General features: G+C 42.6%; 1 protein-coding gene across 36 annotated transcripts in view; it reads left to right on the top strand.

The window, feature by feature from the left end:
* The window catches only part of MACF1 (microtubule actin crosslinking factor 1), a 349,861-nt gene that overhangs the window by 176,687 nt on the left and 160,795 nt on the right, over window positions 1–12,379 (top strand). For all 36 annotated transcript variants that reach the window (XM_067010930.1, XM_067010949.1, XM_067011058.1 and 33 more), the window contains 9 exons: window positions 456–732; window positions 1,745–1,873; window positions 2,588–2,665; window positions 3,402–3,563; window positions 4,923–5,027; window positions 5,803–5,898; window positions 7,344–7,469; window positions 9,945–10,097; window positions 11,574–11,728. In XM_067010930.1, the coding sequence (XP_066867031.1) occupies window positions 456–732; window positions 1,745–1,873; window positions 2,588–2,665; window positions 3,402–3,563; window positions 4,923–5,027; window positions 5,803–5,898; window positions 7,344–7,469; window positions 9,945–10,097; window positions 11,574–11,728 (1,281 nt within the window). The remainder of the gene's footprint in view (window positions 1–455; window positions 733–1,744; window positions 1,874–2,587; window positions 2,666–3,401; window positions 3,564–4,922; window positions 5,028–5,802; window positions 5,899–7,343; window positions 7,470–9,944; window positions 10,098–11,573; window positions 11,729–12,379) is intronic.

Below are 12,379 nucleotides of genomic sequence, written 5' to 3'. Positions count from 1 at the left end.
ACGCCCCCACATGCTTCAGGGTGACTGCAGCCGTGTGGGACCATGTCTGCTTTAGAATTGCTGGGGTGATTCGATGTAGCATTTCATGGAGGAGGAAACCAACACCCACAGAGGGGATGAGGATCTTTGTACAGAGCCGAGGCTAAGAGCCGCATCTTTTGACCCCTAATCCATGGTTTATTCTGTTATATCATCCAAGAGTTATAGGAACTGGTATTGATTTATTGCCTCGAGTTAATGCTGTGACTTGGCATTTGCCTCAGTGACAGCTCTGAACAATGAAGATGTTAATAATATCACCTTACATTCACAGAACACGTTTTCTTTCTCAAAACACTTTTCCTAATATGATCTCATTTTTATTTTTACCTCATCCTTGTCAAATGGATAGGGAAGATTTTATCTCAAAAAGCACGTTACAGATTTAATCTATTCTTTCTCGTCTTCCATTTCAGGGTCATGCGTTTGCAGGATGAGCTGGTTACCTTGCGTCTAGAGTGCACAAACTTGTATCGGAAGGGCCATTTCACTTCACTTGAATTGGTTCCACCCTCTACTTTAACCACTACTCATCTGAAGGCAGAACCCTTGACCAGAGGAACCCATTCTTCTTCTACCTCCTGGTTCCGAAAGCCCATGACTCGGGCTGAACTTGTGTCTATCTCCTCCTCTGAAGATGAAGGCAACCTCCGATTTGTGTATGAACTACTGTCTTGGGTGGAAGAAATGCAGGTGGGTGTACATTCCAAATGCTTATGCAGTGCACTGAGGTTTACTGGATGCAGCAGCTTGTCTCAGAGGGTTAGGTTGCTCTGTGCCCCTTGTATAGATACCCTCAGTTACTGCTGCTACCTGGGATCCAAGCCTCCTTCTCTATTAAATTTTGAAAGGATAGGATCAGTTCAGATCCTCAAAATCCCATACTAAATGCATAGGCTTTTCTGATTTGAAGCCCTTCAGGAATCTCTTCCCTTCAGCCAACTGTGCTCTAAGTGGGAGCTGGTGGAAGAAGTTGCAGAGTCTTTAAGTCTGTTATCTTCTCTGAAATTCTCTCATTGTCAGAGGAGCTGCTTCTCTACTGTTGTTTTTGTCTCAGCTCTTAAGAGTAAGCAAGACTGCTGTGTTTCACAGGTCTCAGGGACATTATTTACATGTATTCTAGGATAATGGTTCAAGTTCAAGATTGTCCTCTTATACTCGAACCCTTTTGTTTTGTGTTAAATTCTTCCCATCATCGGATGATGGATTTTCCATGTACCAATAAATAAAAATATTCAAAAGCAAGCTGTTTTACAATTATCTTCCATTGGCCAATAGTTGGTGGCATGAATGAAGCTTAGTATTTACAGATATTTATTTCTTATCTCCATTCTGATTGTGAAATGATTTATTTCTTATCTCCATTCTGATTGTGAAATGAAGAGACCTCATAAAGGGAAATGCCTAAACTATAAAGTTAAGCATTTCAGCCTGTGGGAACGCCTTTCTGGTTGGTAAATGCAGGGATGTATTCCCATAATGCAGCAGCAAAAGGCTGCTTCTGCTGCTATAGGTGGTGGGGTTTATTCTCCAGCTCCTTGGGGGTGGTTATGGCATACTTTTCTGTAAGAGATCAAGATGGAGATAGTTTAGATGTCCTTTTTCTCAATCCCCTCTCCCCAGCTCCCTTGTCCAAACTGATTGTGAGTTTTCTTTTTCTGCCAACTTAGCAGTAAATTTTATTCGTAATTTTTCTTTTTTTCAGATGAAACTGGAGCGAGCAGAGTGGGGCAATGACTTGCCTAGTGTGGAATTGCAGCTGGAAGCACAGCAGCACATCCATGCCAGTGTGGAAGAACTGGGCTCAAGTGTCAAAGAGGCCAGGCTATATGAGGTGTGTGGCATTCTGAATCCATTATGGGAGGCTGGGGTGGCTGTGCGTGACGGGACAGTGCACAGTGCAGCTGTCCCTGTGGAAAAGAAGGACACCCATGAGCAGCACTTGACCACAGGTCCCCTCAGCACATGAAGCGTCTCTTGCTCTTTGAAATAACCTTGTGAGAAAGGTGTTTTTTATTAACCCCTTTTTAGTAAAAAGAATAGTGATACTGAAAGCTAAGGTCAAAATTAGTAAGTAGTGAATGCAGTTTCCAAACTCAAGCCCTCTGCTCCAAAAGTTCATGCGCTTTCCACTTCACCATCTACCTGCAATAGAGAACCGGTAAGAAAAACTATTCACTTGGTCTCTCCTCTCCCTCACTCTTTCTATCTTTCCATTTTAAATTTCAACTCTGCTCTTCCAAAAAGCAACTGAGTAGTTGGAGGAATCACCAGATATAGGTTTTGCTTAGAAACCTCCCAGAATTACTGGAAGCACAAGACCACGAGGCCATTCAGTTGTGCTCACTCTGCTGGACCGTTCCTCACTCAGTGCTGCTCTGAGCTATCAAATCTCACCTGGAGATTTGCTGTGCAAGCTTCTGTTTTCTCAGAGTAACCAGTCTCTGTCTATGTGCAGACATAATATTTACAGAGTTTAAATCATGCTGTAGATATAGTTTCCTTACTCTGTCTCTAATATATTTTTATTTCATTCCTTTCTTATCAGGGAAAAATGTCCCAAAATTTCCATACCAGTTATGTTGAAACTCTTGGAAAGCTGGAGACACAGTATTGTAAATTGAAGGTGAGTTTTGACTAACTCTCTTTTGTTCTGTTCATGGAGAATGTGGTTCCCTAATTCAGAAAGCTCTTGGTTTGAGCCTGTTTTGGTTTTCTGTTTATTAGTTTATATTGTTTACTGTGCAGTTGTTCATATGTATCATAACATTTTCTCAATTTTCTTAATGGATCAAAAACCACTGCGCCAGAAGGTTTTAAGTAAGTAGAGCTTATCCTAGTTATCATACTTCACCAAAGCAGTGGGTGTATGTGCTCTGAGGCATCAAAACTAAGTCTCCCCCCGCCGCCACCCCCGCATGGCTTGTGGGATCTTAATTTCCTGACCAGGGGTTGAACCAGGGCCCTCGGCAGTGAGAGCGTGGAGTCCTAACCACTGGAACACCAGGGAATTCCCAACAACCAAAAGTTTAAGATTGACAGGGAGGGGACTCCTCTTCTGTCTGTTCTTCTTCATTCCTGTCTTTCAAGATGTCCAGAGTAGGACAGTTCCAGGATCATTCTTTATCCAGGGAGCCCCACACAGGCCTGGCGTGTTCTCACTTCTAGCTGGGATTGACACGGGCTCTCTGGGAGTCCTATACCAAACTTGTACTAAATTTAAGTCTGTGGAGAAGCACCCAGAGATTGAAAAATTAAGGCTAAGTTCATTTTCTCAGCTATTCTTTGCTTTGATGTCAAATGTGATATATCCTACAGATGAAAGCCTAGCAGTCTAACCTTGTAATCCTGCCTTTGTCTAGGAAACTTCCAGCTTCCGGATGAGGCACCTTCAGAGCCTGCATAAATTTGTCTCCAGAGCTACAGCTGAGTTGATCTGGTTGAATGAGAAGGAGGAGGAGGAACTAGCATATGATTGGAGTGACAACAATCCCAGTATCTCAGCCAAGAAAAATTACTTCGCTGTGAGTCTAGCACAACAGACCTGTCGTATTTTGTAATAGCAGCAGAAGGAGCTGGAGGGGCTCATCTGCTGAGAGCCTGGGTTTCTGGGTTTGCATTTTGTTAGATAGAAATAGGGACCCCGCTTAACGCATCTGTGCCTGTGAGAAAGTGTATATGGAGAGAGGGGAAATCGAGCCCTAGAATGAATTTATTTAGAATGCATTTAGAAAGCCAGTGTCTTGGTTGAGGAGAGCAGCAGTCTGCACATTGAAGCATTTCAGTAGCAGTGTAACTTTGTGGTCAAGGTTATAGGCTTTGGAATGAGATAGACCTAACATCAACTTCTTATTCCTCCACTTATTAGCTCTGTGACCTTGGCAAGTCATTTACTCTCCCTAGACCTCTGTAAAATGGGATAAAATAGTAGCACTTCAAAGTGTTGTGTAAAAGGTTAAGTAAGATTTAGTAAGTTAATATAGCAAAGCACTTAGTATAGGGCTTAATATTGTTTAACTGAGGTATATTCTTGGCTTCTTACAAATTCTGAATTCTCTTTACTTCATTAAACAATTTTTTGGTCTCCATCTCTTGGTTTGTAAAATGAGAAGGAAAATTCAGCATTGGCCAATGCAACAATGCTTTTTATGCTTTTCAGTGAAAGATATAAAGTAGGATTGTTTTTTTGTTATTTTCAGTTTGCCCACATTTCAGAGAATTTTTCAGGATATTATGAACCCCCTGAAAATAGGAAGGTTTTTAATAGCACTTAGCTTCATTAGAGAATGGTATATGATTCTTCTGAAGTAAAGAAGAAACAATAGATACTGTAATACAATAAACAGTCTGTATGAGAACAGAAATTAGGCTATGGTAGAGACATAAAGAAAGGGAGCATCGAGGAGAAGCGGTCACATCTGATAGTGAGGATCAGTACCCAGCTGCACGGAAGAGCTGGCATCTAAACCAGGTCCTAAAGTGTTAACAGAATGTAGAGCCAGAGCAGGGCACTGCAGCTGAGGGTACAGTCTGAGCGGAGCCAGCCAGTCGGGGATGCGGATCGGGTACTGTGTTCAGTGGGTGCTGACCTGAACCATCCACGCCAGCCACGTTCCCTCCTTTCTTGCCTTCAGTCTCATCCTGTGTGACCCCACTTACTCAGGCCTGGCTCAGATCCCATATCCTTTGTGAATCATTCTCCTGTAATTCCAGCACTTTTGCTCTCCTCTGAAATCCTCTGGCGTGTACTGTTTATGCCTCTCATTTTGGCACTAACCCTGGGTTGCGGACTCCTTTAAAGTAGGGCAGGGAACACAGTTTTTTCTTTATTGCTACTCCTCCCTTAACAGCACTTATTGAATAAAATTGAATTCAATTTTCAGGAATTGACCATGGAACTGGAGGAGAAACAGGACGTGTTTCGGTCTCTACAAGATACAGCTGAGCTGCTGTCACTTGAGAACCACCCAGCCAAGCAGACTGTGGAGGTGTGTGACTTGAAGGTGTGAGGGTCAAGTGCTCAGAGGTGGTTACTATACAAGTGTTCAAATCAGAGACTTAGCTCTGCTGAGGGACTTGGAGCAAGTGTCAGGGAATCATGTGTCTTGGGTCTTCTCCCCTTTCTTCCCAGCCCCCAAAAGACTGCAAACAGTTTTGTTAATAGTCTAAGGAGGATACTACGAGAAGCAACAGAAACGATACTGACTCCTCGCTTCACGGGGAAAGTGACTTGAACCGTATTTTTTCTTTTCTTTTCTTTTCTTTTAAGTGTTTTTTTTTCCCACGTCGTGAGGCTTGTGGGATCTTAGTTCCCTGATCAGGGATTGAACCTGGGCCCTCAGCAGTGAAAGCATGGAGTCCTAACCACTGGACCGCCAGGGAATTCTGAACCATAGTTTTTCAGATGACTGTCTAGACAGACCCTGCGTGCCTTCTGGTGTGGTGCCTGTGCTAGGAGAAGAGAGGCAGTGGACGAAGCCAGGAGAGACTGGCTTAGGCCTGGGTTTTGCTCACCAGGTCATTTAGTTGCAAATGAGTGTGGAAGAGGCCTTTTCTGGGTAACCCCTTCTAACAGAACCATGTTGGATGAAAGACAAACCTCTGTTTCGTGGGAAGCTTTGAGCAGATGCCAGTCAAGTATCTCCACTTATCCTCTGTTGGCCTCTCTAGCATTAGCAGAGGTGTACTTGGAAGAGTGCATTGCACATGTGTAGCAGGTCTGTTAAACCCATGCCCTTCTGTCCATGTGCCTGGTTGTTGCAGGCTTACAGTGCTGCTGTCCAGTCCCAGTTGCAGTGGATGAAGCAGCTGTGCTTGTGTGTCGAGCAGCATGTGAAAGAGAATACTGCTTACTTTCAGGTACGTGGGCCATTGTGTGTGTGTGTGTGTGTGTGTGTGTGTGTGTGTGTGTGTGTGTGTGTGTGTGTGTGTGTGTACAGAGAGGATGAGATTTTTTTTCATTCAGGCAAGAGATTGTGAGTGCGATTGCGTGTGTTGGTGTGTGCCTGCAAGCATGCACACGGGAGGGGTGAGGTTAGAAACACATCTGTATCAGTTACCCTTTACTGTATAAACCACCACCCCAAAAGTTAGTTGCTTAGAGCAACAAACATTAGCTTGAGGTTCTGTGAGTTGGCAGTCTGGGCTAGGCTCAGCTGAAGGCTGTTTTTCATCTTGCCTGGGTTACATGTGGCTGTAGGCAGTGGGCAGGCAGGTTGGAGGCTGGTTGGCCCCAAATGGTGTCACTCACACGTCTGACACTTGGTTGGGGTGATGGGGTACAAGTCCACATGCAAGTCTCTAGCATCCAGTAGGCAATCCTAGGCTCCTTCACAGAACAGCTGTGTTCCACAAGCAGCCAGAGAAGGCAGGCCCTGGTGCACAAGCATTTTTTTCTGCTGTCATGTGTATTAATGTGCCATTGACTAAAGCAAGTGATGTTTCCCTGCCCAGCTTCAGGGGGGGAGAAATAGACTCCCCCTCCTGATGGGAGAGGCTGTAAAATATTAGAACCGTTTTTTGTTTTTATGGGGTTTTTTTCTTTAATCTATTGCTACATCAAGAACATACTGCTTGGGCTTCCCTGGTGGCGCAGTAGTTAAGAATCTGCCTGCCAATGCGGGGGACACGGGTTCGAGTCCTGGTCCGGGAAGATCCCACATGCCACAGAGCAACTAAGGCCGTGCGCCACAACTACTGAGCCTGTGCTCTAGAGCCGCGTGCCACAGCTACTGAAGCCCACATGCCTAGAGCCCGTGCGAGCAACAAGAGAAGCCACCACAATGAGAAGCCCGCGCACTGCAAAGAAGAGTAGCCCCCGCTCACCGAAACTAGAGAAAGCCGGCATGCGGCAACAAAGACCCAATGCAGCCAAAAAAATAAAATTAAATAAATAAATAAAGGACCTACTGCTTGTTTTCAGGTGAGGGTGGGAAGAGGAAATAAGCTCTGATCTGTCTTTGGATTTGCTCTTAATTAAATAAGCTCCCTGATCATTTTGTAATCATATCAGTGAATTGAGATACTCAACCTCTAGACTTTTCATGAAATAAACTCGACAGTCAAGTGCTGCCACTAGCCAAAACTCAAGGGGAAAGAGCAGTGATTTCTGAGGAGTGAAGCAGACTAACTGTTCTATTGGGTTCAGCGGGCTTTGTGGCAGTTGTCACTACTGTTTCCCTGTCATGGCGTTTGTAATCCAGGATCGTGTAATCAGCAGGCACAGTAAGGTTGTTTTTTTCTCCATTATCATCTTGGTGTTGTGACGTATTGAGCGCAAGGCACCCCTCCCTGTTACCCCACAGTTCTTCAGTGACGCTCGAGACCTGGAGTCATTCCTGAGGAACCTCCAAGAATCCATCAAACGGAAGTACTCCTGCGACCACAGCACCAGCTTATCCCGCCTGGAGGACCTGCTGCAGGACTCCATGGTGGGTGTTGCGTCAGTGGGATGATTGCTTCTGAGAAACAGAGCAAACCCTATCAGCTGCTGCTCTTTATATCCTTGAAAGCACCAGGGCTGTGGGTCACCATTACAAAGTTTGGCTCACATTCAGTTAGAGTTTAATCAGTGTTGTTCTTTTCCTTTTTTCTTTTCTTAAAGAAGTTGCTAATGAGTCCTTTGGGTATGCTGTTGAAGTAAGGGCCTAGCGTAATGCTCATCAGAGTTGCTTTGCATTGTTCCTATTTTAATTCAGTCGGTGGAGCCAAAGATGGGGGTGTAGAGCATGAAAAATAGGGTTGATGGGATTAGCTGACACCAAATTCTTTTTCACTCTCTTGTGCAAAGAGAATAAAACAAAACACCAATGAACTAGACCTGAGCCAATTTTTTCCTCGGGAATTTTCTTTTGGTAATGATGATGAGGTATTTGAAACATTAAAATCTTATGTAGGTATAATGCAGTATTTGTTCCGTTTATTTATGTAGTGGTATTAACTTTTTAAAAATAGTTTTGCAAGTAGTATTTAATCCAAATCAGTTTTACATTTATTTTCTCCAGTGAACTATTCCTTCAGGGGTGGCGGTAGTAAAATCACCAGCAGACTACTTACAGTTACTGAGCATATATTACACAGAGTTCGCAAGACAGGGCTCCAGCTACAACTCTGATTAAGATGGAAGTGTATATGTAATAGGGAAATTACTTTTCCTGTATGAGAAATGCGGGTAGTCTCACATTTCAGTAGAAAATTATAAATAAGAGAACCAGAATAACCCAAAACAGTGTCGTTTTATTCGTGGGTGAGACTTGGGAATTAGTGAACATGAGTTGATTTTTTTAAAAAACACTTTCAGGTGTTGTAAAGCTATTAATGGGTTTAGATTCAGTGTTTCACCTGAGCAAATAACCTGTGAATTTAATTAATTTGGAATGAAGGGTAAAGACCTGACTTTTCAATGTTGTCTCTAGAATGTCGCTCTTGGAGGTACATCAAGTATGAAGGAGGAATCTAATAATCCGTGGCTATTATCTCCTCCCTCCCACAGAGTACCTTCCTGTCATAGGGTAACTCCTCTGCAATTGTTGTCATATCTTCTCTTCTCGAGGGTCGCTGCCTCTGTTCCCTCCTCTCCAGGTCAGGGGCATCGGGTTGGCGGCGTCATCGGGGCATGAAGTCACCTGGGTCTGCTCCTCAGCTTGTCCTCAGCTTGTCCGTCAGGTTCGGGAGCATCTGTCATGGCTTCTGGTTCTTTTCAGACCTTTTACCACGCTGAGCACTTGGTCTCTGGAGCTTGAGATGTTTGGCTGTGGGTTAGACAGAAATTGACATCTTTATTGCAAGGAAACTGAAATGGGTAGACCAGCTCTCTAGAATGGAACAGTGTGGCTGTCTCCCTGACCTATTCCATTCCTCTTTCTTAACTAATAAGTTAAAGTTGTATTTCTTCCAATCATGCTCCCGGGGACAGGCACAGGTAGTTTATTTAAGCATTTCTTTTTATTTACTTGCATATTCTTAATTCTTTAATGTTATTTCTTAACATTATTAACTCTTTACTCGTCACATCTACTTCCATCCTAAGAAAGCCCTCTTCTGGGGACTTTTTAATACCTCAAAATGGGCTTGAAACATCCTGGTTAAGAGATAAAGCTTATCTTTTACTCTTTAATGGAATTGGTAGTAGATTGCTACCAATTTTGTTGACAAGAAGTTCATTAGTTTTTAAGAAAATTGGGTTTGCAGAGACTTGAGTATTTCAGTTTTGCATGAGACCTCTTTCAAATCAATCAAATTTATATAAATACAGCACAGCAAGACTCTAAAAGGTAAACCTTAAATCATTTGTCCCAATACCTTCACCAACAGCATTGGTTTATAGATTGTTGGTTGAAGAGCTAAGATCTTTCTCTAGAAAGTTTGATTCAATTTAAGAAAGTAAAATATTTGTAATAGAGCTTGGGAGATAACATTATTTTTTAAAAAAATTTAAAAGAGCATAACTCTAGCTTCTCCTAAGCAGAGAGGCAAGAACTGGCTTCTACCAGTGAGGAATTTAATAATAATAACAACCACAACCTAGTTATTATCATTGTTTTTAACTTCCATTTCTCTGAACCTTATTTGGCAAAATCCTTTGTTAGCTGTATAGCTGTATTTGGCAGCTAGAAATTCTTTTATAAAAATTTATTTATTATTTGTTTTTGCATGTGGCTTTATGGTTCATTGAAAAAGACACAGGGAGAAAGCTGCAAAATTTGAGTATAAAAGCACTTGGTAGCAGACAGAAGCATCCTCTCCTGTTTTCTTTATCCCTATGTTTCTAAGATGGCTCCACCAAGGATCCCTATTTAACCGAGAAGTGACATTCTCGGAGGGAGTGGAGCATTCAGTGTTCTTTGTTGACTGAATCTCCCAAGGAGCAACATTAATGTCTTTTTGGTTTTCTTCCCATTTTGTAGGATGAAAAGGAGCAGCTTATACAGTCCAAGAGTTCCGTTGCCAGTCTTGTTGGGAGATCAAAATCCATTGTTCAGCTAAAGCCACGCAGTCCCGACCATGTGCTAAAGAGCACCATTTCCATCAAGGCCATCTGTGACTACCGGCAGATCGAGGTGAGGAGGTGGAAAGAATACTTCCTGCTCCAGAAGGAAGCACGGGAGAAGGGAAGCCTTCAGTTAGGGTTATGATAACAGGGAAAGGTCAAATGATAGAGTTCTTCTATTAGAACTTAAACATGCTCAAATCTATCATGAAAAAAATAAGCCTCAACTCTATGATCTTGACCTGCTCCCTGCCTCAGTAATTGGCATCATTATCCACCCAGTTGCCTAAGTGTGGATAGAAACGGTGCTTTGTAGCACCCGGGAGAGATCCATGACTCCTCCCCTCTTCTTCCCCGCAGCTAGTAGGACTATCAAGTCAGTAGTATCAATACCTTGTAAATAAGTATCCCTCAAGTGTACTTCTTTCTGTCCCTGCTGCTACAACAAGTTAGACCCTAAGTTTCTTTCACTTGGATCATTGCATCAGCCTCCCCATTCAATGCATTCTTTATCCTACCACCAGCATGGTCTTTTAAAAAATTAATTAATTAGTTAATTTTGTTTTGGCCACGCTGCGCAACATGTGGGATCTTAGTTCCCCGACCAGGGATCGAACCCAGGCCCCCTGCAGTGGAAGCACAGAGTCTTAACCCCTGGACCGCCAGGGAAGTCCAGCGTGATTTTTTTTTTTTTTTTTTTTTTAACATCACTCCCCTGCCTAAGTCCTACAACAATTCCCCATTTCTGTGTAGAAAGTCTAAATTCCTTAATGTGGCTTTGAGGTCCTGAATAATCTCTTTACCTCTCTAATCAAGACTGGGCCTCATGCCTTCCATGCATTCCCTGGTAAATCACATTTTTCACACAGTGTTGTAACCAAAAACTGCATCAGAATATGTGGAATATAGACCATGGTTGTTGGCTTACCATTTTTACCATTTTTATCTCTAATGGCATAGCACATTTCGAAGCTCATAATAGGCTCAATAATATTTGTTATACAAAGGAACAAATGAACTTTTCCTGTACTTTTCTTTGTCTCAGTATTTCTATCTATAAAATAGAGATGATATTGTTGGTTACTCGTCTCCTAAGAGAAAGAATTGGTGATTTCAGAGGCTTAAACATTTCAGGGATTTGGGTGGGGTGACAGGAAGGGAGGAGGAGGAAGTATCAGAGATGCAAAGTTGTGAGTATTATGTCCCTTTAAGTTTTATCCTGTTGGTTGTAGGTTGAGAGAGATAGCTCTTGCAGGTCTTACAGTCTCCTTATAAATTTCGTATACTGAGTTACTTGACATGTAACAGGCATTTAATAAACACTTGTTTCCTTGATTTATTTCATTTCACAACCTTCCCTAGGTTGTTTATTTATACACATTATCCTTTTGTCTAAATCAGAAAGTCTCCCTAGGTGATCTCCAAACAATTGGAGATCTCCAAAACGATTTTTCCTTAAGGATTTCATAGCCTTGGGATCAGCCACCAGGTAATAATAGTTTGTTGGTTTATCCATTAGCAATGATTTGTAAATTTGTCTCTTCAGATCACTATTTGCAAGAATGATGAGTGTGTGTTGGAAGATAATTCACAGAGGACCAAGTGGAAAGTGATCAGCCCCACAGGGAATGAGGCAATGGTGCCATCAGTCTGCTTCCTTATCCCCCCACCCAATAAGGATGCCATTGAGATGGCCAGCAGGTAACTCAGCTCAACTGCCGCTCTGTACTTCCACCTCTGCTGTTTGGCTGGGTGAACTGATGGAGGTTATGAATCTGCGTTTGTGATTTTGAACAGAGAGACCAAGTTTTGAAGATTCTTTTGGGAAAGACCTCCTATTACGATATCAAGTCTTGCACTGCCAGCCACATAGTAGCTTTTCAGTAAATGCTATGGTCTATTGAGATATATTCAGTGATAATTCTTTTTTTAAAAATCTTTATTGGAGTATAATTGCTTCACAATACCTTGTTAGTTTCTGTTGCACAACAGAGTGAATCAGCCATATGCATACACATGTCTCCATATCCCCTCCCTCTTGAGCCTCCCTCCCATCCTCCCTATCCCACCCCTCTAGGTCATTGCAAAGCACCAAGCTGATCTCCCTGTGCTATGTCGCTGCTTCCCACCAGCCAACTATTTTATACATTATACGTTTGGTAGTGTATATATGTTGATGCTACTCTCACTTTGCCCCAGCTTTGCCTTCCCACCCCATGTCATCAAGTCCATTCTCTATGTCTACCTCATTATTCCTGCCCTGCAACTATGTTCATCAGTACCTTTTTTTTTTCTTTTTTAAAGATTCCATATATATGCATTAGCATACAGTATTTGTTTTTCTCTTTCTGA

This window comes from Kogia breviceps, chromosome 1 (assembly GCF_026419965.1).
Source record: "Kogia breviceps isolate mKogBre1 chromosome 1, mKogBre1 haplotype 1, whole genome shotgun sequence".
NCBI lineage: Eukaryota > Metazoa > Chordata > Mammalia > Artiodactyla > Physeteridae > Kogia > Kogia breviceps.
This window is presented reverse-complemented; position numbering and strand designations above follow the sequence as displayed.